Source organism: Sinocyclocheilus grahami, unplaced genomic scaffold, assembly GCF_001515645.1.
Source record: "Sinocyclocheilus grahami isolate Dianchi unplaced genomic scaffold, SAMN03320097.WGS_v1.1 scaffold784.1, whole genome shotgun sequence".
Classification (NCBI taxonomy): Eukaryota; Metazoa; Chordata; class Actinopteri; order Cypriniformes; family Cyprinidae; genus Sinocyclocheilus; species Sinocyclocheilus grahami.
The window spans coordinates 155,866-183,612 of NW_015505963.1; the positions used below are offsets into that span (position 1 = coordinate 155,866).

The following is a 27,747-nucleotide window of genomic DNA, read 5'->3' on the forward strand; positions in this document are numbered from 1 at the left end:
TTTGAAGAGTGCAATTCCTGTGGCGTTCATTGTGAGCATATTTTAATGAAAAGCTCCACTCTCGTTTGTCTCTCTTTTCGAGGAAAGGGGGGCAGCCATCTGCTTCCCGAGGCTCAGGACCCACCGCTGCTGAAGCACGGAGGAGGATGAGCTCGTGGGGATCGCAGGTGGATCCGGTTGATGAGTTTAAAAAAGGGATTTTCCCCCTCGCGCTCGTCGGCTGTGGACGAGAGTAAGCTGCTGGAGGATGATGTTATTTCTTTAACATCGTTTGATCCGGGGGCCGGTGCTCTGCTGGGTTCGGCCCGGTAAGAGCAGGAGATGTCTGAGGACGGCAAAGAAGCTGAGGCTGATCCTTCCCAATCCTCCTGCTCTGCGTTTGGTGAGTTTTGAGCATTATCTTTCTTACGCATTCATTGATTCCAGCATATGAGTTATGCCAACATCGAGGCGATGCGCGGAAACGACTACGAGAGGATGCCCCTGTAAAAAAGACGACTGGCTAGCTATCTTTCTATGGGTGAGACGTCCTCTCTTAAAACTCCCTCCTTGCCATCTCGCTTAGATGGCAGGGCATACGCAGCAGCAGGTCAGGCTGTTGGTTCATTGCGCACGATGCAGTGCTCCAGGCATATTAGGCTGACCTGCTGGAAGACCTGGATAAAGGTCTGATGAGGTAGCTGAGTTTCGCCACACCACAGATCTCACTCTCTGTGCTACTAAGCATGGCAGCTATAGTATGTATTGAGAGACATCTGTGGGTGAACCTGGCAGATATCGGGATGGAAGAGAGGGGCTTTCTTCTCGATGCGCCGGTTTCGCCTTCCGAATATTTTTTGGTTACCTCTGTTGAGACGGTGGTCGAGAAGTTCAGGGAGGCAAAGGCACACTCAGCAGCCTTCAGTCCTTCATTTCACGATGGTCCAGGTCTAAGCCCGAACAACATAGGGATCCTGGTCAGTCTCGGTCTGAGGATCAGAGACGGCCACAGAAGGCTAGTGTCGCGGCTCACGCGCCTCCCCCGCCTGTGGGTAGGGGTAGAAGGAATCGCGAGTCAAAGGGAGGTAGGCAAGACCTAGGGATGTGATCCAGACAAGGCATCAGCGCTTTTGTCCGGATCAGAGTGATACTTGAGTATCTACTCATTTCCTTCGGGGGTCTTACATCTGCCTTTAGCTCCTAATTCCCCTATAATTTTCCTGCATTTCCGTCTCCTATGCTGGACCTATATGTTTGGTTGGTTCTATGGCTTCATAGTGACCACCTTGCTGATGGTCTGGACTAGAGGCTTCTTTGAGTCGCCTCTTGAACGGGGCTCCAGCGCGAGAACCATGGTGGGTGAGTATGATCCATTCTATATATATATATATATACTGTATATATATGTATTTAATGTGCTGGTGGTTATGTGTATAATCCTTCTGTGAGACTTCTTTGCAGTGTTTTCCGGGACCTGTGTGTTTCTGTTCTTTCTAAGGTAGGTCCTCTGTGAGCACCCCTTTGCTGGATTCAGAAACCAGGTGCTCGACTTGCAGTGTTACCTTACTCTTCGATATTGTGTCCAGCCGTTATGATAGCCCTGGTTCCGGCTTCATGCTTCCTGGACCATGCGGCCAGGTCAGAGGCTTCATGCGGGAGCCTTCTTGATCATCAGGCCCTGCACGACACTGCAAAAAATTCCTGGATGTCCGGGCTCCAGGATATCCCCTCTTGCTGAGGCATCGAGCGGAAAGTATAGGTGGCATTTGCGAGAACCTTCTTGTGTAACGCTGTCTCAGGCAGTGCTCCCCTCGCCTTAGAGGGTCGTATTTGAGCTTGCTTCTCCCGTTCGGCCCAGTACCTCCGGGCATCTGTGATCAGATGCCTGGAAATTGAAATCCATGCTATGATAAGTGCACACGCTAAGCTCAGTGCACTTTCTGAAACCCACACAGTAACCCGAGACGTTTTATTTCATGGGGAAAAAAACAACATGAATATCCTAACACAAGAGAAACCATCTTCATTTTTGAATGCACTATCCCTTTAATTGAATCCAATTCTTTATGGCCTGGCTGTGTATCCTTTCATATGGTTAAATAACCAATATGTGAATTTAATAAGGCAAAATGAGTGTATACAGCATATCAAAATGAGTCCCAGTTTGGAGATCATTATCAAGACAAACTTTGGGCAAACATCAGGTTCACTGAGAGTTCAGTTTCCATTACTCTTCAGTTCACCATTTCATTTTCAGTTCACAGTCTGACATGGATATTTTCAGTAGTTCCATATATTTGCCATGATGTTTTATTTTTTATACTGGTAAAATTCCTTAAAAATGAAGCTCATGATTTTTTTAATCTTTCGAGTAGCCTATCCTCTCTGAATGTGTAAGTGAGTCTGAGTCAGCACAGTCCAGCGGCATCCTATTAAATTTATAATTTCAGACAGTCAAATGCAGACAAAATATTCACTTCTCCTGCTTATTTCTGCAGACACAAACCTGCACTGAACAACCTTCAAATGTTCAGAGAATGCATATACACTCACAAACAAAATATGAAGAACATTCACCACAATGTAGAAGACAGTGTTTGTACAAGAGAAGAAAATGCTGAAGTGGAATGATGACAGAAGAGTTTACGAACTTTGGCAAACCAAGATCAAACACAAGTGAGATTGAGGGGGGAGATCTGGAGGTTGGAGGAATGATGGGGTGTCCTGAGAATCAATCCTCCTGAGATTGTCAGCAAACTTTCATATTCTAATGACAAAGAATAGAAAATAAATGGAGAGACCAGGAACTTTCCAGCTGTGCTCTCTTTCGAGCAAAATTCAAACTCTTCCAACTAGAACAGAAAAGAAACCAGGTTTCAAGAGTTTAAGATTAAAAGATACTGTGCACATGCATACTTTACCAGTTTTAGGATGAACTCAATTTTTACATTTTCCTTCTATAGGGTGTTGTGGATGATTGCCAGGGTATTGTAATTTGTTACTGGTTGTTATAGGGATTTCTGAGTAGTTGCTACAGTAAGTAGTTGCTTAGCCAAAAAGGCCTTCTCCTCCAAAGTCTATAGAATTTTTTCACTCCTTCTATCATTTGCCAGAGATGAAAATCACTTAGTCAGATATAAGTCCCTATATAAAATGTGACAGCACTCCTCAACAAGCCACACAATTTGAGCTATTATTCATGACTGTAGTATAGTAGAGTTACATGATGATGTTTAATTTCAGTATGGGCAGTAATAATGATGCCTGCTTTAGCAAACATCATTAATTAAAGAAATATAACAATAAAAATTACAACAGCCAACAAGCAAGTTGTAATTTAGTTGTAATATATATATACACAATACAATAAAAAATGAAATAAAAAATTATGTAAACCCTAAATAAAATAATTAACGATCAAGTTTGATTCTCTTCAAGAGTTTTCAGTAGCTATTTATGGGCCATTGATCAAAATATGAAATTAACACACATACATAAGCCTGAATAAATAACTAAGCTAAGCTACATAAACACTTATTTTGTGCAACAAAAGGAACAGATAAAGCAAGTAATAATACAATTATCTCATAATTGTTCACTATAGCTCAAGATACTGGATATTCAATCAATACGAGAAATTATATAAAGAGATAATAATGACAGAACAGAAGAGAGGCGAGATGAGCACATCGTCTCAGAGTATGTCGTTAACCACATGCTGCGCCTTCATCCCATCAACACAGCGCCCTTCCTGTTCTACAGATGAACTGACAACATTCTCATTGGCTGCCTTACACTCGCTAGATACAAACAGACTAATTTCCCAAGAGACATTAGAGAGCGGGGAGTTTGAGGGTGATCCTGTCTGTGTGTATTTGTATATTTGGGATGAATATGTCTATGGGTATGTGTTTGACACATTAGGTGCAGTGAAAGAGAACAGAGGATGAACACAGAAAGACAAATATAGAGATGGGTAGAAGAGGAGAGGCAGAAAAGCAGGAACTCATAAATGATTAATGATGAGAGCTGAAAAGGAGGAAAGAGAGTGACATGAGGACAACAGAAAAAAAATTATTGCAACTGTGATTTGTAAAATAGCTGACGGATTACAAAAGTTGCTTTTATTTAACAAAACTGTGCGCATGAGCCTAACATCAGTATACCTGACATCTTTAACTAATCCTTTGAAAATCTATACATTTATGGTGGTTATGACCTTTTATGTGTGGCCGATGTCTGTCACGTGATCCTTCAGAAATCATTCTAATATGTCGATTTGGTGCTGAAGTAACATTTCTTATTATTATTAATGTTGAAAAGAGTTGTGCTAATTATATCTTTCTATTTGTCTTCAGGACTCTTTGACAAATAGAAAGTTCAACAGGATTTATTTGAAACAATTGTTCTTTGTAACAATCTAAAGGTCTTTACTGACACTTTTGATCAATTTAATGCATCCATGCTGAAAAACGTAGTTAAAAGGTAATTTCTCTAGATCTTTCTCCTTTTTTAAATCTTACTGATCCCAAACTTTTTAATGGCTGTGTGCAAATTTATAGTAGATTTATTTCTAAGCAAACTGTGGTCATGGCAAATTTAGTGGTCATTTAACTTTTTGGTTAAAATTGTGTGCAAACTGCTGGAAAAAAATTATCATTATTTGGAAAGACATGATAAAAAAAAAACAGTTCTTCCACTTAGCCTTTGAATCAAAACAGGTGAAATGCAGCTATGAAATAGCAACAAAAGTATTTTAGAGGGGAAAAGGCCATCTAGGTAAGGAATGAAACTCATATCCTGTGTGGACAGGACAATGCTACATTTCTCAGCATACTGGGCCCAAATTCTTCTGCTCTGCTAGTTAATATGGAAGTGGTTTGCTTTTTTATTTATCATAACGTGATAATATGTATGTATCATATATGTATCATAACGTGTCAATAAAACTGAACGTAATTTTATAAAAGCACAGACAACGCAAACAAAATACAACAAAGCAAGTGTCCGTGTTAAATGTTTTTGAAGATGTTAAGAAATAGTGTTTGACTTGAGAAGGCATATGAACACACAGAATGAAAACCAGGAGTTTAAGGTTTAGTCCAAAGCATGCTGCACAACAACTCGAGAAACAATGCCTTTCTCCACCACAACAGGAAATGCCAGCTTATCTTGCAGATGAAAGCAGGGAGAAAATGTGCAGCTCTGGAAAAAAACTTACAACATACACGCTTACCAGAAGCTCTTGGTCTAGTTTACAACTACAGGAGAAACAGAACAAAGTGACAATAATAGAGAAACCACTTAACTTTGCTGGATTTCAAACAGGTCACATGGGAAAACTAAAGGACCGTGCAGACTGTGTGTGTGATATGTGAAAAAAGATGGCTGTATAACACACAGGCTAAAGACAGAGAGAAAGACTCCTAGCCGGTTTCTAAGCCATGCCGTCACGCTTGCTTAACCTTGCAGTAGGGCCGGTGTGATGCTGCTTGCATATCAATGATGGAGAAAAAATATCAGAGGCCAACCACTCTGCAGGAAAACTGTTCCAGCAGCAGGAACGACAACACCAGTCATTCTCTTACATACTGAATACAACTGCAGAACAGAGAAACAACACTTTTCACCACATTAGAAAATACAAAGAAAACATCTATTTGAAAATCAGCATTCACCAAGAATGTATATGATCATTTCATTAATATGTCTTAACAGCTATGAAACTGTAAAAAAAATTTTTTTTTTCTGCTGCTGAAACAGTATAGAACATGATGATAGGAATGCCGAGGTCATATGTTTGACTCCCAGGGAATGCATGAACTAACAAAATGTTTGAATGCTATGTAATTCGCTTTGGATAAAAGCTTGTGACAAATGCACAAATGTAAAAATAAATAAATAAAATCATAATATTAATGACAGCTGAATTATTTATTTGATATCTTTGGAAACTGTCACAAAAACCTCCATGGTGATTTTGTTTCATCATTGTGTTTTGATATCTCCAAGTGAGGAATATTCCACATATGTGTTCCCACATGGAGTTCTAGAGAAGAAAAGAAACTTCAGGCATTCTAGATAAACATCGTATAATACATTTTCCACTGAGCTAAAAGCTGTTAGAAGACATGTTGTGACAGATGCTTTCTTTAGTAGACAGTTTGCATGCCTTTGATTTTAATAGCTCAGATCACTTACATGAGCGAGGGTCAGATTTAAACCATGTATTATGTTACGGTTCCTAATAAGGTTACATGCCAGCTGGCATTTTATTTACTCCAAAAAAAAAAAAGCCAAATTTTACTCACTTCTGGCATTTGGCAAATGTTCATTTGGGACCCATATGTATACATATGTAGTGAAACCCAAAAGCACACAGAGAGTTATTAATAATAACTTATTGCTAGTGCTATATGACAGTTGTAATCTGTTGTGACTCCTCAAACTGAGATCGGCCATATGTGAAAAAAGATGGCTGTATAACACACAGGCTAAAGACAGAGAGAAAGACTCCTAGCCGGTTTCTAAGCCATGCCGTCACGCTTGCTTAACCTTGCAGTAGGGCCGGTGTGATGCTGCTTGCATATCAATGATGGAGAAAAAATATCAGAGGCCAACCACTCTGCAGGAAAACTGTTCCAGCAGCAGGAACGACAACACCAGTCATTCTCTTACATACTGAATACAACTGCAGAACAGAGAAACAACACTTTTCACCACATTAGAAAATACAAAGAAAACATCTATTTGAAAATCAGCATTCACCAAGAATGTATATGATCATTTCATTAATATGTCTTAACAGCTATGAAACTGTAAAAAAAATTTTTTTTTTCTGCTGCTGAAACAGTATAGAACATGATGATAGGAATGCCGAGGTCATATGTTTGACTCCCAGGGAATGCATGAACTAACAAAATGTTTGAATGCTATGTAATTCGCTTTGGATAAAAGCTTGTGACAAATGCACAAATGTAAAAATAAATAAATAAAATCATAATATTAATGACAGCTGAATTATTTATTTGATATCTTTGGAAACTGTCACAAAAACCTCCATGGTGATTTTGTTTCATCATTGTGTTTTGATATCTCCAAGTGAGGAATATTCCACATATGTGTTCCCACATGGAGTTCTAGAGAAGAAAAGAAACTTCAGGCATTCTAGATAAACATCGTATAATACATTTTCCACTGAGCTAAAAGCTGTTAGAAGACATGTTGTGACAGATGCTTTCTTTAGTAGACAGTTTGCATGCCTTTGATTTTAATAGCTCAGATCACTTACATGAGCGAGGGTCAGATTTAAACCATGTATTATGTTACGGTTCCTAATAAGGTTACATGCCAGCTGGCATTTTATTTACTCCAAAAAAAAAAAAGCCAAATTTTACTCACTTCTGGCATTTGGCAAATGTTCATTTGGGACCCATATGTATACATATGTAGTGAAACCCAAAAGCACACAGAGAGTTATTAATAATAACTTATTGCTAGTGCTATATGACAGTTGTAATCTGTTGTGACTCCTCAAACTGAGATCGGCCTACAAAAATTTAAAGTTTACCAGACACAAGTCTAAACTGACACCACAGATAAACGGCCAACAGCACTTTGCAATTTAAATGCAATTTAAGATGTGACTGACTTGCAAAAGGACTGACAACATTCAACATACAATACAACGACCCTCAGCACATTACCTAGCACCTTTAGTTTTATCTTTGACTACGAATTTTGTTTAGAAATATAGTTTTAGCAAGGACTACTTGTTGGTCCATGTCCATGTAGAATAAAACAGCTGTTTCTAGAATAGGCTACTTATTGTATATAGCCGAATGTCTTCGTCTCATGTGAATGAACACCATTTTAATGATATTTCTCAAAAGTGATGTTCAGTTCATTTGTAAAACCTTTTAATAAAAACAAAAACGAAGTAAATCTTTCAAAGTGGACAGCAAAAATTAGAAAACCTTAAAACAGATGTTGAGAATAAAATAAATTGCCAAAGCACTAAAAAACAATCACGTGGAAAGGAATACATTTAAGCATAAAATCATGATGTTGAAAATAAAGTTGTCCATACTATTTGTCAACCGCCCTATTGCTGTGAAATGATTTGAGCATCCTTATGATGAATGCTTAAACACCTTCTGGCACAGAACAACATAACACAACCAAGCTTGTTTTGTTTAGCGATCAGTCAAAAACAGCCAACAGACATTCAGATGGACAGCTGGAAAGGTCACTCAAATGTAAAATGCATAAAACACTGAGTTACACAGTGACAAGGAAGCAGACTATTTGAGTTAGTTATTTACGTGCTGTAAAGATTCTGCCCTTAACTGCTCAAGAACGATGAAGGAAACTAAATTATTCTTGATAATCATACAGACTGCTACATGACCACACGATTCAATAAGTGATCTAATAATAATTCTCATAATGCAGAAAGCACGAAACTTGAGAGGCGAAGCATACAGTAGCCTAGTACATGCGCCAGCTGCTGTCTTATATGTCTCCTCTGTCTAAATGTGTGTACGACTGCAGATGTGATCGCGAGAATTCCTCCTCCACCTCCTGATCAATATAACTTACTTTTCTCGGGCTTGACTATCCGATGGCACGCCGTTCTTGCCTTTGGCGTACATGCTTGCACAGACGCGACTGTCACGCACCTGTCAACCCATCACAGCCTCTGTCGAAACAATCTCGTCACCATAGCGACTCAATCAGCTCCTCAGCATTGGATGGACCGCAGTGAACAGCCGCCCTCTCTCTCTCTCTCTCTAGATGTCTGAGCAAAGAAACCTGGATGACCACGCCCACTCAACACCTTTCGCTCTGACTGCAGCCACGCCCCCGTAATCCGGTGAATTCGAATTCTTCTGACCCAGATTGGTGTGAAGTCTGAACAAGAAAGTATGACTACACATAAAGATTTATTTCAAGATTAATAATCACATTTTACCCTTACAAACCTTCAAATGTCTTTTAATACCTTATAGTTTCAGAGACCTTCACTTGAGCATTTACAATGTCTTGTAGGCTACACGTCCATTTGTATTGAGAAGAAGAAGAAATAAAAGTAAAAAGAAAAATGTGACCGTGCTTTTTAAACAGTTTCCCTGTGGAAGTAGATGAAAAGTGTGCCCGAATATAGACTGTAACAAACGATTTAACAGCACTGAGAATCATTATATCCTTACAAAGCGTCTCACCAAGAATGTCTATAAACATCTTATACAGATTATATGTGTGTGTTGTTGTCGGTCAGTATACAAAGTAGGCTATTAATTAATGCAAGGAAGGTACACTACACATGTAGAGTGCTGCCATCTAGTGAACAATTCCAAAACAATCCACAAAACATACAGTTCAGACCAAGATTACTGTTGAAATAGTTTTTTCTTCTTCTCGGAATATGGTTTCAGAGTCACTAAGATTGTTTAAGAGTTAGTCACACACACCTGTTTGAGATTTAAGGATTATTTATTTATTTTTGAAATCCATTTTAATAGCCTACTGCAAATTACTCATAAACTTAGTGCTGATGCACAATTTACCCAATAAACTTTCATCCACGCTGGTTATCTGTCAGGTAATTTACCATCAAGTCAGATTTCTTACCGGCTAAATAAATATATAATGTGTGTGTGTATTTTTGTATGTTGAGTTTATTCTATAAATGTTGCAATATAAACTGCATGTAGCATATTTGCTCACAGTTGTAAGGTACAAAAAACAGTTTAAGCAACTAAAAACAGGTGGAGTGAAAGTAAGTAAGTGACAAAGTAAGTGACTCTTTATTAAGAACAGATAAGTTACTATTGTAAAAGAAATTAAGAACCTGTCAGGTAATTTACCATCAAGTCAGATTTCTTACCGGCTAAATAAATATATAATGTGTGTGTGTGTATTTTTGTATGTTGAGTTTATTCTATAAATGTTGCAATATAAACTGCATGTAGCATATTTGCTCACAGTTGTAAGGTACAAAAAACAGTTTAAGCAACTAAAAACAGGTGGAGTGAAAGTAAGTAAGTGACAAAGTAAGTGACTCTTTATTAAGAACAGATAAGTTACTATTGTAAAAGAAATTAAGAATTCCGTTGCCATAAGGTTTAGAGTCAAATACCCAATTTGTGGGTCAGAGCAAGTTTAAAATTTTTTATTGGGACTTGTCACAGAGGCACATTTTCAAAGAACCACATCTGTGTACAAGTTTATTGGGAAATATTCATTGCATTAAAAAATGTGACAACCTCTGCCTTTCAGAATGTACAAGAAATTTTGAAAAGGTGTTCCTTTATTTATGATACAAAATTTAATTATTATTTAATTGTATTATTTTATTGTCAATAATGGTATAATTGGACCGGTTCAACAAGTTTGTTCACATCTACCGTGCTGCCATCTTGTGGACAATTCAATTCAAAAACAGTTTTGGTTTGTTTTTGTTTTTATGGCAAATTGTGGTGGCCACATGTGCTCTTGAAGCCTTTATGCAGCAGAATTTTGTAGCCTTCCCCATATTTGTTTCCCAACACAGTCCCTTGAGATCTGGCTTGTTTTGTTTTTATCTGACTGATCTCATTTTCACCAGGTCCAAATGTAATATAAACCACGGCCAATATTAGCTTCAAGTATGTCTCACCCACAGGGCACAGCTGGAAGCCCACATACATTTGTTGATTGTTTCCTGCAGTCGCGTGACTGAAGCAAGTTCAGGGGCAAGTTCAAGCGCAAACCGGTGTGCACCGTTTTGCTACGGTTTCCGGTTTGAACGACAAGTTTCCTGGAAACGGTGTGCAATGGTGTGCAACGGGGTTTGAGATACATTTTCTCTTGTTTGGTGGGTGTGTCAAACATGTCAGCCCAATCAACAGCAACATGTATATAAACCACGCGGTATTAAAGAGACAGCTTGCACAATGTAAATAACATCAAAATAAATTCACAAGAGCAAGTATATTGTTTGCACAAGTTTATTTACATTAAAGGCAAAATAACTAAAATAATAAGAGCACAAGTATAGATCTGGAACTTCTTTAAGTCTGTCTAAATATAATTTAGTAATTGCAATGTCTTCTATTGTGTGCTAAATACTGATTAATGTTACATAAAAATACTATACATATTTATATATTTTGCTATTGTATTATGGAGTGACACGTTAATAAACTTTTCTATACCCCTCTGATTATATAATGGTAAATATTACAATATCATAGCACAACAACAGTGATCAGCAATAATGATAAGCCTAATACACACAATAAAAATAATAAGGTCATATAGGTCATAACACAGTCTCGGAGGTAAGAAGTGAATTATCCTTCACCTGAAATGTTTGTCTTTCATCCTGAAATGCGAGGCAAATGTTGGATCACAATTATTAGGAACCACAGTTTCCACAAATCCCTTCACTCGAAATTGGGATGTTCTCTTTTATTCTGGACGGCAAGGGCAGCGACTGTAACATTGAGCGTATTTTGCAGTATTAAACACGTATTTATACCGATTTAATCAGGCTCCGAAAATTCTTCAAAAAGAACACAAAGAATGGCCTTCTCAGCTGCCATAGTTGCAACTCTTGCGTCATCAGAACAGAGTGTTCAACGCATCACCGTTTCCGTTTAAAAAACATTTTGCACCATTTTGTCGGGGCTGAACGCAGCCCAGTTCAGACGTCAGAAGCAGATATTCGTGGTGGAGTGGGGTATGAGTGGTTATGAACAAATGAATGAAATGCATTTGTCCGTGTTTCACTCCGTCTCGAATCGCGCTCGTGGAAAGCGCTTAAGAAACAGTGTCTCTTTCAACTTGTTTTTTTTTAGTCTCGAGCAAGACTGTACAACATTCATATTACATGATTTCACTGATTTTAACGTACAGCGCACCGCATTAAAATAAATGATCATTCATGTTTTCATAACCGCTGGCCAAATTAAAAAACGAAACTAAAATTAAATCATCTTTGAGAGCAAGGGGGCCCCCTGGTGTTTCGGGGGTGGGGGGTGAGGCTACGCAGCTTGCTTATTTTGCATATAGGGAGGATCGGCTCTGACAGTCTGTGAGCGCTCTTGTGTAAACAAGTAGATAAGGCATTAGTCTCAGCCTCAGACATCACGTCACGCCCACGGACCGTTGGCTGAACGTCTGATGCATATGGCACACAAAAGTGGAAACACTTCAGGAGTTTTGAAGTGGTCATCGGATTGGTTGAATTATACAGGATTTCCGGGAGACGTGTGTGTCGCGTTCTATAACGTTCAGTCTGGAAACAAAGATGCCATGGCACCAAACCCACTCACGAAAGAAGAAAGCCATCGTGTTTACAACTGTGACGATGAGCGCTTATCAGTATCAACTAAATGCTTAGAATCTTTAAAATAGTACGAGAGTTTTACACACCGGTCTGTTATTGTGGCGACATTTCTATGCCCCGAAGTGTGACGCTGAAACGAAATGTGATTGGTTGTTTGACATGTCGGTCAAACGGCCTCATGGGCAGATTGACCAGTGAAAGCTGCCATGAATTCCAGACCTTCAGCCGTTATTCTGAAGGTCTGGCTACGCGAGACTAATAAGGCTCTGTCCACACGAACACGGTTATTTTCAAAACCGCAGCTTTTTCTACACGGTTTGGCAGTTCGTCCACATGCAAACGCAGCACCAGGTCACTGAAACCGAACATTTTTGAAAACTCCTGCCAGGGAGAAGATTTTCAAAAACTCGTCGGAGCATGCACTGTTATCTCCACCTACTGGAAACTTTTTCAGGCTTCTGATTGGCCAACATGGCTTTACGGTTGAGATTATATCGCCACCTGTTGGCTTGGCATGCTCTTGACAGTGCTTCATAGCATGCATTTGCGTTTTCATGTGGACAAAGATTTTGAAAAAAAACGGAAGAATGAAAAACTCAGTTTATAAAAATACCCGTGTACATGTGGACATGTAAAAAGATGATGAATGGGGTATGTTTAGATAATGTGCTTTTGTTATTACCCGCTCCTAATTTAAATAATTTGTTTTTCAATATCTGTGCATCTGGTCATACCTGGATGTACCATATGCCTCAGATCCGGAGATTAAATTCCCAGTTGTGATTCTTCCTCCTCAGCCTGTCTCAGGGGCTACAAACAGTGACTTTGGAATCTGGAATCAACCACCAGGAAGCAATATGTACCCCAACCCACCTCCTATGCCTCCACTTGCCCCACCACTTAATGTGGTTGAACCATCTTGTCAGATTGGTGCCCCTGGCTACTATGGACCTCCTCTGAATCCGTTTCTTGCTCCTAGTTACCCTGGACCTTTGGGTCAGTTTGCTCCACCTAGTTACACTGGACCTCCTGGTCAATTTGGTCCTTCAGTTTTAAATCAGTCTGACCCATCAGCTCCACCTCCAGACCACCCTGAAAAATCTTGACAGTGATTTTAGAATCACCTTAGACTTCTTTTATTGTTATTGTTTTATCTAGAATTCTGGAATGATTTGTATATGTAGCCTTTTATATTTCAGGTAGTGATGTTGATTGTTAATAAACTAACAACATTCTATACTATTTATTTTTGTATTTCTGAACCTTCAGTATAGTGCTACATTTTACATTGCATAAAAAAAGATATATCCTGCTTTATTTATTGTTAAGTAGAGTACTTTATTTATTTTTTTAAATGTTTCAAATTAAAGTAAGCATTTGTGCTGCTTTAAAATTGTTCATGCATTCAACTTGAAATGTTAAATTGTACTAAGTGACAACTTTAAGGCAACATGAATAAAAATTTTTGACAACAGTTTTTTATAGTGTAGATTTACCATCAGTTTCTGAATAAATTGTTACAAAAGTTATGGATTTACCATGAATTTCTCCATAAACTGTTAAAAAAATGTGTTCAGAACTTAAACTGTATCAACAATATAGACCAAAAACTTTTTTGAACATACTGTGACACTATTGTTCGACTGAATAATGTGTTTTATGTATTTTTATTTATGTATGAAATATAAATCTGAATTTACTCACATATTATAGACTCTATATCTTGTTAACTGTAGATTGAGTAGTTTATTATTAGTTAAAATTTAGATATAGATTTACTCTTTAAAGCTCCTCTATGTAACTTTTTACCCTCTATCTGTAAAAAAATTAAAATAAAACTGCATGGGTCTTGCGGAAGAACGTTTTAGTTGTTTTTTGTCTCTGCACCAGTGTACACATGCAAATATAAAAAAATGTTATCTGAGCAGGTGCCATATTTTGTGCTGTTGTTTGACTTATTGGAACATTGTCAAACTTTTGTCAATTGAAAAACATTTTGGAAAAAAATTACATAAGAAAAGTTTACAGATCGTTAACATGAGACATAACGATTGCTAGGCTAATAATGTCAAATATTACAATAAACTCATGCTACTGCTAGAGAGCTACATGGCTGTCAGTCAGTTCATTAAAATATACCCGTTTAGTAAGAAAAAAAAAACATCTATAGCTTGCTTTTCTTGCCACCTCTGAATAGCTAAGCCCCATGCTGATTCAGGTTTCATTATGGATTCTGTTGCTTTCCCCTTTTGCCTGTAGACACTGCTCTTTTTAATTTTTTTTACAAATACCCAGCTGAAAAAACCCCCAGCTAAAACCAGGCTAAGCCGGTTGGCTGGTTTTAGCTGGTCTTCCAGCCTGGTCATATCTGGTTTAAGAGGGGTTTTGACCACTTATTTAGCTTAAGCCAGCTATGTCCAGCTTAAACCAGTTAAGACCAGCCAACCATGGTGGTTTCAGTTTTTTTTTTTTTTTTTAGCAGGGATTCCCTAGAGGTTGCCATTTTGCATGACCCATTGATGCTAGTTGTGTCATCTAACCTTCATGCAACTCCCACACCATATACACGCCAGAGTTTCAGGAGTTCCCACCTTTTTTTTTCTTGTTGATGGCTGTCCACTCTGTGGAGCATTACTGGCACCTTCAGTACTTTTACATATATTGCCTGACTACATTGGTGTTTGCTTAGAACCTCAAATTGTTAGAGATTTGGCATCACCTTGTCCTATGTGTTCAGCTCATGCATTCTCTGCTCATATCCCTACATTTCAGACCCAAGCACAAATGGTTTTTAAATCTGTTTCTTGCAAAAAATTTAATAGCATTTTATACACATCATTAATCTAATTACCAAACTATTCTCGATACTTTCAGCTAAACTTCCACAAGAATTATTATATGTATCACACTCCATTCCAATAGCCTACTTTTTTGTTTATGATAACACGCTAGGCACATGACTGTTTGGGTTTTGTCTTTACTTTACAACACCTTCAATCCAACACTCACAAATTTTTCACCAGTTTTTGAAAAACTGGTGGCTAAACAAATTATTGACCATTTTAATAATAGTCCTTTTCAATTACATCCGATGCAGTTCGGCTTTTTGATAAATCATTCAACAGAAATGGCTACTTGCTATTTTATTGAAAAGGTATGGATAAAGGTGGAGTGGTAGGGGATGTATTTATTGATTTACAGAAAGCTTTTGATACTGTAAATCATAATATTCTTTTACATAAATTACTCAATTCAAATTTTTCGACAAAATCTGTACATTTAATTGAATCTTATCTCTCTTCCCGTTCTCAGGTAGTAAAAATGGATTATTATAAATCCAATTCACTATGCCTTTCAACTGGTGTTCCACAAGGCTCCATATTGGGGCCAATTCTCTTTAGCATGTATATTAATGATTTACCCATGGTGTGTCAACAATGTAATATAATAATATGCTGACAATACAGTCATTTTCACGCATGGTAAAAATGCAGAAGAGGTTGCAAATAAGTTGACTGATGTTCTGGCAAAAATCATATCCTGGTTCAATCAGTGTTATCTGAAATTAAACGTGCCAAAAACAGCTTGTATGTTCTTTTCTAAAGGATATAGTGTTGATATAAAACAGTATATTTTCTTTTCGGGAGAGAGATTACAGGTTGTTTCGGAATATAAATACTTAGGGGTTCATTTGGACTCATGTCTTGGTTTTAAAACGCATATAAAAAGGTATGTAAAAAGGTAAAATTGCATTTAGTTAATTTTCGGTTTATTAGAAACTCTTTATCAAATGGCTGCAAAGGTATATTTTCAATCTATGATTCTTTCTCTTATTACTTATTGTCTGACAAGTTGGTCTAATGCACATGCTATAGTTCTAAAACCATTGGAATTATTGTACAAACAAGCACTTACATTTTTAGATTAAAAAAAAAAAAGTTTTCACCATTGTCATATCTTAAATAGGTATAACCTGCTTAGCTGGGAAAACATCACTAAGTTTGATCACTAAGTAAAAATGTTTGTTTAGTTGATAAGATTAGGCATGGTTTAGCTCCTCCTCCGCTGGTTGATTTTATTAAATTTTAAGAGGTCATATGATGTTGCTAAAAAGAACATTATTTGGTATATTTGGTGTAATGAAATGTGTTTAAGGTTTAAGGTACAAAAACACATTATTTTCCACATACTGTACATTATTGTTTCACCTCTATGCCCCGCCTTTCTGAAACGCGTCTATTTTTACAAAGTTCATCATTCTGAAAAGCGTGGTGTGCTGTGATTGGCCAGCTATCCAGTGCGTTGTGATTGGCCGAATACCTCAAGCATGTGACAGAAATGTTACGCCCCTTACCATACTATGATGCCATGTCCAAGCCGGAGCGACGAGACAAAAACATTCAAACCCATTATAAACGAGGGATTTGTTGCATCCAGTGGGGACATAATTACGGATTACAATGACTTATACTGTCTTTTTACATGTTGCGTTGCATCACACAAACATAAAACCATGTCTGCATTTGTGATCGGAGAAATGACAAACAACAAGCGCTACTCTACACTGCTCTAAACTCGGGTTTGAATCATCAGTGGCAAATCCTTTAAATATGAAAACGTACTTACAGTCTGTGAGTCAGAACAGCCGGAATTGCCGATCCGGCGCCTTCTTTCTTTGCGTGAACATTTGGGCGGCGTTATCCAAATCTTACCACATCGTGACGTAGACATGTGGGGGCGTGTTAGAATGATCCGTTTTAGGTAGGCGTGGTTGACTCTTAAATTTTATAAAGAATATCTCTTTGGATTTGAGCCTTTAGTCTTTGCAACTTTACAGATCTTCTTTATGCACCAAAAGCAAGAAAGGAAAAATTGAAATCGCATCATATGACCCCTTTAAATCTATTGAAAACAGAGTAAATAGAGGTGCAGCTAAAGCTGATTGCATAATTCCACAAAGAAAAACCTCGTTTGGCCAAGCTGTTTTTTCATTCAGAGCATCACATCAGCGGAATTCAATATCACAATCAATTAGAGAATGTATACATCATTTAACTCATTTAAGCATCATTTTAAGAAATGGCTTCTTCATAACCAACAATGTGAACATTAATGTGTATATATCTTATAAGCTGCTTTCTATTTAATTTTTTTTAATACATATTTCTTTATTTTTTATTGTCAGTTTGTATAATTTGTTGTTTAATTTTTGGTTGAATTTCGTTGTTATTGTTTTTTTATTTTGTTTCTTTTTTGTCCTCTAGTTTTTTTTGGCCTAATAACATCTGGTAAATGGACTACCAATGAAAACTAGCCTTTGGGCTAATTTGGGTACATTTACATTCACGAATGTTGATTAATGTACACTGTCCCTTTTTTGTGAAATAAATAAATATATTTTTGTGAAATAAATAAATATCTTAATTAGTTTTTTATAACAATAAATGCTCCTGCAGTCTTAATGTTATATTATGTCATCTTTATCAAAATAAAACAAAAACATGCAACCCACTTTATTATTAAAATAATATAAGGTTATCTTGAACTTTTCCTTTAGGCTTAAACACCTTCTGGCACAGAACAACATAACACAACCAAGCTTGTTTCCAACCTTGTCCCCCTCGCTAAAAATAGCGTTCTAACATTCCCCCCTATGGCAAGCCGTTTTAACATTTAATCTGTAAGCCGTACTAGTATCTATTTTCATGGTACTAGTATCTATTTTTAGATACTAGTATATTTTCCATTAAGTACTAGTACTTATTCATTAGGTACTAGTGCTTATTCTTTAGCTACTAGTGCTTATTCTTTAGGTACTAGTGTTTATTCTTTAGGTACTAGTGTCTTTTGTAAAGTTACTAGTACTTATTCATTAGATACTAGTACTTAATCATTAGATACTAGTACTTATTCTGGTGCTACAGACATTTAATGTTTTTACATTAATATTCTGTACAGGTCACACTGATGCTGCAGACAGTGAATGTGTTTACATTAATGCTCTGTACATGTCACACTGATGCTGCAGACAGTGAATGTTTTTTACATTAATGTGCTGTACAGGTCACACTGATGCTGCAGACAGTGAATGTGTTTACATTAATGTTCTGTACAGGTCACACTGATGCTGCAGACAGTGAATGTGTTTACATTAATGTTCTGTACAGGTCACACTGATGCTGCAGACAGTGAATGTGTTTACATTAATGTTCTGTACAGGTCACACTGATGCTGCAGACAGTGAATGTGTTTACATTAATGTTCTGTACAGGTCACACTGATGCTGCAGACAGTGAATGTGTTTACATTAATGTTCTGTACAGGTCACACTGATGCTGCAGACAGTGAATGTGTTTACATTAATGTTCTGTACAGGTCACACTGATGCTGCAGACAGTGAATGTGTTTACATTAATGTTCTGTACAGGTCACACTGATGCTGCAGACAGTGAATGTGTTTACATTAATGTTCTGTACAGGTCACACTGATGCTGCAGACAGTGAATGTGTTTACATTAATGTTCTGTACAGGTCACACTGATGCTGCAGACAGTGAATGTGTTTACATTAATGTTCTGTACAGGTCACACTGATGCTGCAGACAGTGAATGTGTTTACATTAATGTTCTGTACAGGTCACACTGATGCTGCAGACAGTGAATGTGTTTACATTAATGTTCTGTACAGGTCACACTGATGCTGCAGACAGTGAATGTGTTTACATTAATGTTCTGTACAGGTCACACTGATGCTGCAGACAGTGAATGTGTTTACATTAATGTTCTGTACAGGTCACACTGATGCTGCAGACAGTGAATGTGTTTACATTAATGTTCTGTACAGGTCACACTGATGCTGCAGACAGTGAATGTGTTTACATTAATGTTCTGTACAGGTCACACTGATGCTGCAGACAGTGAATGTGTTTACATTAATGTTCTGTACAGGTCACACTGATGCTGCAGACAGTGAATGTGTTTACATTAATGTTCTGTACAGGTCACACTGATGCTGCAGACAGTGAATGTGTTTACATTAATGTTCTGTACAGGTCACACTGATGCTGCAGACAGTGAATGTGTTTACATTAATGTTCTGTACAGGTCACACTGATGCTGCAGACAGTGAATGTGTTTACATTAATGTTCTGTACAGGTCACACTGATGCTGCAGACAGTGAATGTGTTTACATTAATGTTCTGTACAGGTCACACTGATGCTGCAGACAGTGAATGTGTTTACATTAATGTTCTGTACAGGTCACACTGATGCTGCAGACAGTGAATGTGTTTACATTAATGTTCTGTACAGGTCACACTGATGCTGCAGACAGTGAATGTGTTTACATTAATGTTCTGTACAGGTCACACTGATGCTGCAGACAGTGAATGTGTTTACATTAATGTTCTGTACAGGTCACACTGATGCTGCAGACAGTGAATGTGTTTACATTAATGTTCTGTACAGGTCACACTGATGCTGCAGACAGTGAATGTGTTTACATTAATGTTCTGTACAGGTCACACTGATGCTGCAGACAGTGAATGTGTTTACATTAATGTTCTGTACAGGTCACACTGATGCTGCAGACAGTGAATGTGTTTACATTAATGTTCTGTACAGGTCACACTGATGCTGCAGACAGTGAATGTGTTTACATTAATGTTCTGTACAGGTCACACTGATGCTGCAGACAGTGAATGTGTTTACATTAATGTTCTGTACAGGTCACACTGATGCTGCAGACAGTGAATGTGTTTACATTAATGTTCTGTACAGGTCACACTGATGCTGCAGACAGTGAATGTGTTTACATTAATGTTCTGTACAGGTCACACTGATGCTGCAGACAGTGAATGTGTTTACATTAATGTTCTGTACAGGTCACACTGATGCTGCAGACAGTGAATGTGTTTACATTAATGTTCTGTACAGGTCACACTGATGCTGCAGACAGTGAATGTTTTTACATTAATGCTCTGTGCAGGGCACACAAAATCCAAACCTTATGGTTTTCAGACAAACATTTTCTTTATTTGGAAAAAAAGGCCAAACATTATTAATAAATTAAAAAAGAAACAAGAGGTTTGCTGTACTTGTAGGGCCGCACAATTTGGCCAAAAATGTTGTTTTTATCTATCAATAAAACTAATAATGATTATGGTTATTATTTCTAAATAAAAACATTACACAAAATAAGGAATATTATTTTTGTAATAACACTATTTCACTATAATATACAAAACTGAGTATTTAAGAATAAACATAATAATAAATATATCTGCAAGAAAAATAAAAAAAATGTACACTTCACCCTGGAGAAAAACGTAAGGATTTGCAAATGTTTACCTCAATGTTCATAATTATTTTTGCAATTTTTACTCAAATTAGGGTTTTGTGAGCAATAATGACTACTCTATTAATGTAATTTCTTTTCATTCATACTCGTCGCCGGAGGGCGCCCTCGCGCAGAATCTCCACAAGTGAGACTCACTGATGATGTTCCAAGAAATCCAGCTTTCGCTGTAGATGTAGCATAATAGCTGAATAACATGCAGATAGACGTTTTACTGATGAAACATGGAAGAAAATAAACAATGACTGCGACAACATATGGTTTTATCTGTGCTCTTCAAGCCATCTCGGGTATTTTTATAAGAATAAAGTTTAAAATGCTATGCTAATTGATATAGCCTTTATCACTGTATAGAATGATATAAATTGGCATGATTTCGGCCTCATTCTTTATAATGAAACCATGTCAGATTACAATAATAAGTTATTTCAAAGACTCGATGTTGTGAAGTGAATTTGGACTAAAACATATCATTATACTTTTGTTGGAAAACAGGTTTGTAATCTTTCCTTGTGTTTTCATGGAAAACCAATTAGCAAGATAGGCTAACATTCAAAGCCAGTTAGCCTTACTTAACAATCAAATTATTTCTGCATATTAATGTATTGTATTATCATGTGGACTCTGATTGAACGGTGGAGAGGTACTCATGTTTATGTAATGATCTGTTTAAATGAAGATATCTCCAAATACATTCTCACTAGTTCTTTATGAGGTTGAAGATATCTCCAAATGAACAAGAAGTAGTTTTTTTGTTTTTGATATCATCTTTTAATTTCTGACTAGTAATTATTGCAATAGTGACTAGTATCTATTTAAATATTACTAGTAAGCATTCATTAGATACTAGTACTTATTTGTTAGATACTGGTACTTATTCATTAGATACTAGTACCTATTTAATAGATACTAGTAGTTATTCATTAGGTACTAGTACTTATTTATTAGACACTAGTATCTTTTGTAATTACTACTAGTAACGATTCTTATCTTACTAGTCAGATTCTTGCTTATGGTATGACTAGTCCAAATGGCTACAGTAGAGTTCAATTAAAAAATGCACTAGTAAAATAAAAAAATTATACTAGTAACATTTCGAATAAGTACTAGTATCTATTTAATAGGTACTAGTATCTAATGAATGAGTACTAGTTTCTAATAAATAAGCACTAGTACATAATGAATAAGTACTAGTATCTAATAAATAAGTACTAGTATCTAAAAAATAAGTACTAGTATCTAATGGACAAGTACTAGTATCTAATAATAAGTACTAGTACCTGATGAATAAGTGTCTATTTAATAGGTACTAGTATCTAATGAATGAGTACTTATTTTTTTACTAGTAACGATAGTTACTAGTCACTATTGAAATAAGTACTAGTCACTATTGAATAAGTACTAGTATCTAATGAATAAATACTAGTATCTAATGAATAAGTACTAGTATCTAATAAATAAGTACTAGTATGTAATCAATAAGTACTAGAATCTAATGAATAAGTACTAGTACCTAATCAATAAGTACTAGTATCTAATGAATAAGTACTATTATCTAATGAATAGGTACTAGTAACTTTACAAAAGACACTAGTACCTAAAGAATAAACACTAGTACCTAAAGAATAAGCACTAGTAGATAAAGAATAAGCACTAGTACCTAATGAATACTAGTACTTAATGGAAAATATACTAGTTTCTAAAAAATAGGTACTAGTACCATGAAAATAGATACTAGTACGGCTTATAGATTAAATGTTACTACGGCTTTCCATATCCCCCCAGGTACGGCGCCCCTGAACCACGCCGAATAATAGCTTCAAACCGTCCCACCCAAAGCTGGAAGCCCACATACTTTGTTGATGGTTTCCTGCAATCGCGTGACAGAGTAGTAGCGAATTTCATCGAGTTGAGTTCAGACGTCAGAAGCAGATATTGGCACTAGGAGACAAGAAGATGTCACTCGCTGTGAAAAACATTTCTGTTACTTACAATCCTATCAGTCAGAGCAATACCTTCACCAGCGGGGATTTTATATCGGGACAAGTCATCCTGGATGTAGCGAAGGGCACACAAATGCAGTCGTTGAGTGTGAAAATTAAAGGGAAAGCGGAAGTGTTTTGGACCGAGAATCACAGTAAAATCACTGTTATTTACTCGGATGAGGAGAAGTATTTTTCCGTGGAGAAATTTTTTGTTCGGGAGGACAAAACGCATGGTAGGAGTAACTACTGCTGCTGTAGGTTTTGCTTTATAGTTAGAAGAAACCAGGTCGATTTAACCAGCTGTATTTTGTGCTGTAACTTGATCTTGCAGGAAATGAGATGCTGAAAGATCCATCAGGACAGCCGTGTAAGTCTATTCGCGAATTAGTTGAATAATGCAAAAAGAGCTTTGAGAAATATACTTAAAATCTGATCTTTGATTTGATTCTTGACTTCTTAGATTCTTCTGCTGTGGCACCAGGGCGTCATGTTTACCCATTTACCTTTCAGTTGCCTCTACAGTAAGTTAAGGGGGGGAAAATAATTTTAAGAACAAAAGCTAAAAATGTATCATGTTTTCAGACATGTAATCCTTGTATTCGCGTTGTTTTTATTTTTAAAAAGGTATTTAAACCAAATAAATAAAAATTTTAAAAGTAGGCTACTAACTGAAGTGGGGTGAATTAAGGATGATTGGGACATAAGGTCAAATGAGATAGTATAACTGTACAGAATTTATTTTCTCACCTAATGAGTGAAAATAACTTTTTTGATGAGCTTTAGCTGTAAGACCACATAATTAAAATGGGATGCCCTCATTCATGTAGATAGGTGGGGCAGTCATCAAACAGGATTCAATTAAATTCAATTAAATTCAAGTTTATTTGTATAGCACTTTTCATGATACAAATTGTTGCAAAGCAGCTTTACAGGAAATTAAGTTTCTACAATATATTTAGTAGTAGCTTATCAGTGGTGACTATGTCAAATTGATGTACATATGGCAGAAATGTACGGTAAAATTAATTTAATGACGTAAACAAACAGACAATGAACACTATTAACAGCAATGATTAATGGGAAGTCGTGGCCTAATGGTTAGAGAGTCGGACTCGTAACCCAAAAGGTTGTGAGTTCGAGTCTCAGGTCCAGCAGGAATTGTAGGTGGGGGGAGTGAATGTACAGCGCTCTCTCCCACCTTCAATACCACGACTGAGGTGCCCTCGAGCAAGGCACCGAACCCCCAACTGCTCCCCGGGCGCCGCAGCATAAATGGCTGCCCACTGCTCCGGGTGTGTGTTCACGGTGTGTGTGCGTGTGTTCACTGCTGTGTGTGTGCACTTTGAATGGGTTAAATGCAGAGCACTAATTCCTAGTATGGGAAAACCATACTTGGCCACATGTCACTCACTCACTCACTCATTATATGTTGCAATCAAACTTGTAGCAAAATTTGGTAGTTTGTTGTTTCAGTTTGGCATCATCTGATGTCCTCTGAGGGGTTTGCATCATCTCTTCTCAGGTGTTCGGTCATCTCAGGTCTTTGTAAGGGCTGGATCCAGACTGAAGCTTGTGTAATTCCTAATTACCACGGGATGTCAATCGGGATGTGGCAGAAACAGAGAAACAAATAGAGACATAATTAGCATAGCTGCTGTTCCAACCAAGCAAAATATTTTGTAACTGATACAGAATTTAATAGGTAGAGACTGTAAAATTGGGGTAATATGATCATATTTTCTTGACCTGGTAAGGACTCTAGCCGCTGCATTTTGGACTGCCTGTAGCTTGTTTATTGAAGTTGCAGGACAACCACCTAGCAGTGCATTACAATAGTCCAGTCTAGAGGTCATGAATGCATGAACTAGCTTTTCTGCATCAGAAACAGGTAACATGTTTCGTAGCTTGGCAATGTTTCTAACATGGAAGAATGCTGTTTTTGTAACATGGGAAATATGATTTTAAAAAGACAAGTTGCTGTCTAATATAACACCTAGATTTTTGACTGTAGAGGAAGTAACAGTACATCCGTCTAGTTGCAAATTGTAATCCAAGAGATTCTGTGTACTGTTTTTGGTCCAATAAGTAATATCTCTGTCTTATCCAAATTCAATAGGAGAAAATTAGTTCACTAACCACTTTATTTCTTAAACCTTTAAAGATCAATATATCTGTTTGTTGTTTTGTAGATATAGATTTTTTCAATGCCAAATCCGTCTTTTTCATTAGATGATGAATATCAATATTTATCCAAGGCGAAAAAAACTTTTCTCCTGTTACTTTTAAAAGAGCATGTAAACTTCTGGATTATATTTGCAAGTGTGTCTGTCAAAAAATCACAGCACTCATTTAAGTTATCAGTTTGAAATATACTCTCCCAATTTATGTTATTCAACTCATTTTCAAACGGAGATCTTCTGCTTGGGAATTCCAGTTTGTGAATTATTAACTCTGGTTCCAAAAAATTGGCTCTGAAATCGTTGTTTTGTTAAGTTTCTGACAATCAAGGTTAAGTTATGATCAGACAGACCTGTTAACATATGATCAATTTTGTAACTCGTTCTGGTTTATTTGTAAAAATTTAATCTATCAGTGTTTTACTAGTTCGAGTGATTCTATAGGGCTCGTTATCATTTGATGCAATTTATATTTAGATGCAATAATTTTAAGTTTTTTTTCTTACTGTTATCCAACCAATTTATATTAAAGTATCCCAGTAAAATTGTTTCAGTGCGACAATTAAACAATTTAAGATAAGACACTACAGGTGAATAGGGTAAAAAAAATGAATTACTACTTATCACCTTACCCAGTTGATTGATTACATTTATAATTGCAAACATTTTTTGTATTACAAGTTTTCTAAAATGTTATGCATTATGATGCATTATTTAATTAAATATGCGCTAATTTGCATACATTTCTAGTACAAAAATCTGAACACTGTCTTTTTTTTTACATATTAGAGGCAAATGTTTTTTCTGAGGGAATTTTGGGTATCTCTTTTTGTCACTCCATAATTCAGAAAATACTCTGAACAGCCAGAAAACAATATATTTTCAATTTTTTGGGGGAAATAAAATGTTGTATATAATCAAGCAAATTATATATGAACAAATCCCTCTGTAAAAACCTTCAGGATATAGACAGGAATAAAATGTAAAGTTTGGTGTGTGTAAGTGCTACTGAAGTGGAGATTTATGGCTCCGTGTAGGAGAAAAAACTAATTTTGAGAAAACGGCCTTTAAAATTATGTATTGTAATTTAAATCTATTGACACAAATAGATAAAGTGCTGTAAAAGAAACACTTAACAGTGTATTTTGAATGTTTTCTTTCCACTAGCCTGAAAAAACACTTTATGAAAAGCCAAAAAGCCCAAAATCTCAAAATTGACAGGTGCATGAAATAACAGTGCTTTTGCCCTGCAGTGTCTCCCCTTAAATAGTTAACCAAAATCATGGTAAAACAAAACATTATGAGAAGGAGGGTTATATAACACCATAATATTCAAATTCATTCTCGCTGATAACACTACATTTAAAATTAAACATTCTAACCTAAAAGTCTCCAGTTCAATCACAGAACATTTAAAAAGATCTCTGATATAAACCAGTACCCCACCTCCTTTACCAGACATTCTATCTTTCCTGTAACATGTATAAACAGGGACATCAATCATGTTTGTAGGAATATTAGTGTTTAACCAAGTTTCACTGAGTGCTAAGTCCATAGACTCACTCAATAAATGTTGAACTTCTTCTCTTTTTGATAAAACACTACATATATTAAGGTGATCTCCAAAAATACCTTTTGGTTTTGACTTTAAGTCCCAGATCTCTTTTGCATGATTCACTGTTTGAAAGTATTTCAATTTGTTTTGCTTATGTGCTGCATGACCAAAAATCTCTTTACCAATATGAGGTTTTGGTGACTTTTTAGCAAATTGTTCCACTTTAGGCATAATGTCACTGTTCTCCACTTCTGCTGTTCCAGCAATGACTGAGTTCTGATTAAATTCCATGAAGAAGCCACTGACCTGTGCTAGGCCAGTAGAATGTCTCACCACTTCAACACCATGTGTGTCCGCCAGTGCCCACTGCAGACAACCTTCAGACCGCATATCAACAGACAATCCCTAATTGATGTTAGTTGAAGGGCCTGGGTTTAGCTGTATATCACCACTTAGCATGAGCAAAAAGAACAGAACTTTCAGATCATGTCCTTTCCTTCTGCCTTTTATACGTTGTTTAACCTTGTTTGTAATGTAAAGTTCTTCATCACATTGCCAACAAGTTAAATAAATAACATGATATCCATGCCCATAAAAGTTCAGCGTTGATATACTAGTCATAGGTGAAGCATGGATAGGGTTACTTGATGTTTCATCTTAAGTCATGCTCAGGCATTGACCAAAAGGGAAACAAAGAAACCACATACAAAGTAGCCATATGAAGACATACCGTCTCGGTTACGTATGTAACCCTCGTTCCCTGAAGGAGGGAACGGAGACGTCACGTCGGAGGACCGACGAAATTGGGATCTCGCTTAGAGGGACCAATCTACTTCGAGTGTAAACTAAACAGGTCCCCTACCCTCTTGATGGAGGCCAATGCTAGCAGGAGCAAAGTCTTCATTGAAAGGAACTTCAGCTCAACCGCCTGCAAAAAGGCTCAAATGGGCCCTGCTGTAGTGCCGTGAGCACCAGAGTCAGGTCCCCTGAGGGAATAGAGGGGGGCGGTGGAGGATTTAACCTTCTCGCCCCCTTAAGGAACCTGACGACCAGGTCATGCTTCCCCCACGACCTCCTTCTACGGGGTCGTGGTTAGCAGCGATTGCAACCACATAAACTTTAAGGGTGGAGGGAGACAGCCTTCGCTCCAACCCTTTGCTGCAAGAGGACAGCACAACTCCGATCGGGCATCTTCGGGGGTCTTCTCGGCGAGAAGAACACCACTCAACGAACAGGTTCCACTTCAAGCATAGGCGCTCTCGCTGAAGTGATGGTGTCAACTAACTCTTGGGGTAGGCCACTCAGAACCTCTACGTCCCGTCCAGGGACCGGACATGAAGTTTCCAGAGGTCTGGACGCGG

The 27,747-nt window shown here is 37.1% G+C and overlaps 2 protein-coding genes across 3 annotated transcripts in view; one reads left to right on the forward strand and one right to left on the reverse strand.

The window, feature by feature from the left end:
• Positions 1-8,754, reverse strand: part of LOC107561624 (single-stranded DNA-binding protein 2-like) — a 29,496-nt gene extending 20,742 nt beyond the window's left edge. For both annotated transcript variants that reach the window (XM_016246097.1, XM_016246096.1), the window contains exon 1: positions 8,581-8,754. In XM_016246097.1, the coding sequence (XP_016101583.1) occupies positions 8,581-8,633 (53 nt within the window). In that variant the 5' untranslated portion in view covers positions 8,634-8,754. The remainder of the gene's footprint in view (positions 1-8,580) is intronic.
• Positions 8,755-22,529: 13,775 nt separating this feature from the next.
• LOC107561625 (arrestin domain-containing protein 3-like) overlaps positions 22,530-27,747 on the forward strand; it is a 12,562-nt gene continuing 7,344 nt past the window's right edge. Inside the window, exons 1-3 of the mRNA XM_016246098.1 lie at positions 22,530-22,887; positions 22,986-23,021; positions 23,115-23,175. Of these exons, the coding sequence (XP_016101584.1) occupies positions 22,626-22,887; positions 22,986-23,021; positions 23,115-23,175 (359 nt within the window). The 5' untranslated portion in view covers positions 22,530-22,625. The remainder of the gene's footprint in view (positions 22,888-22,985; positions 23,022-23,114; positions 23,176-27,747) is intronic.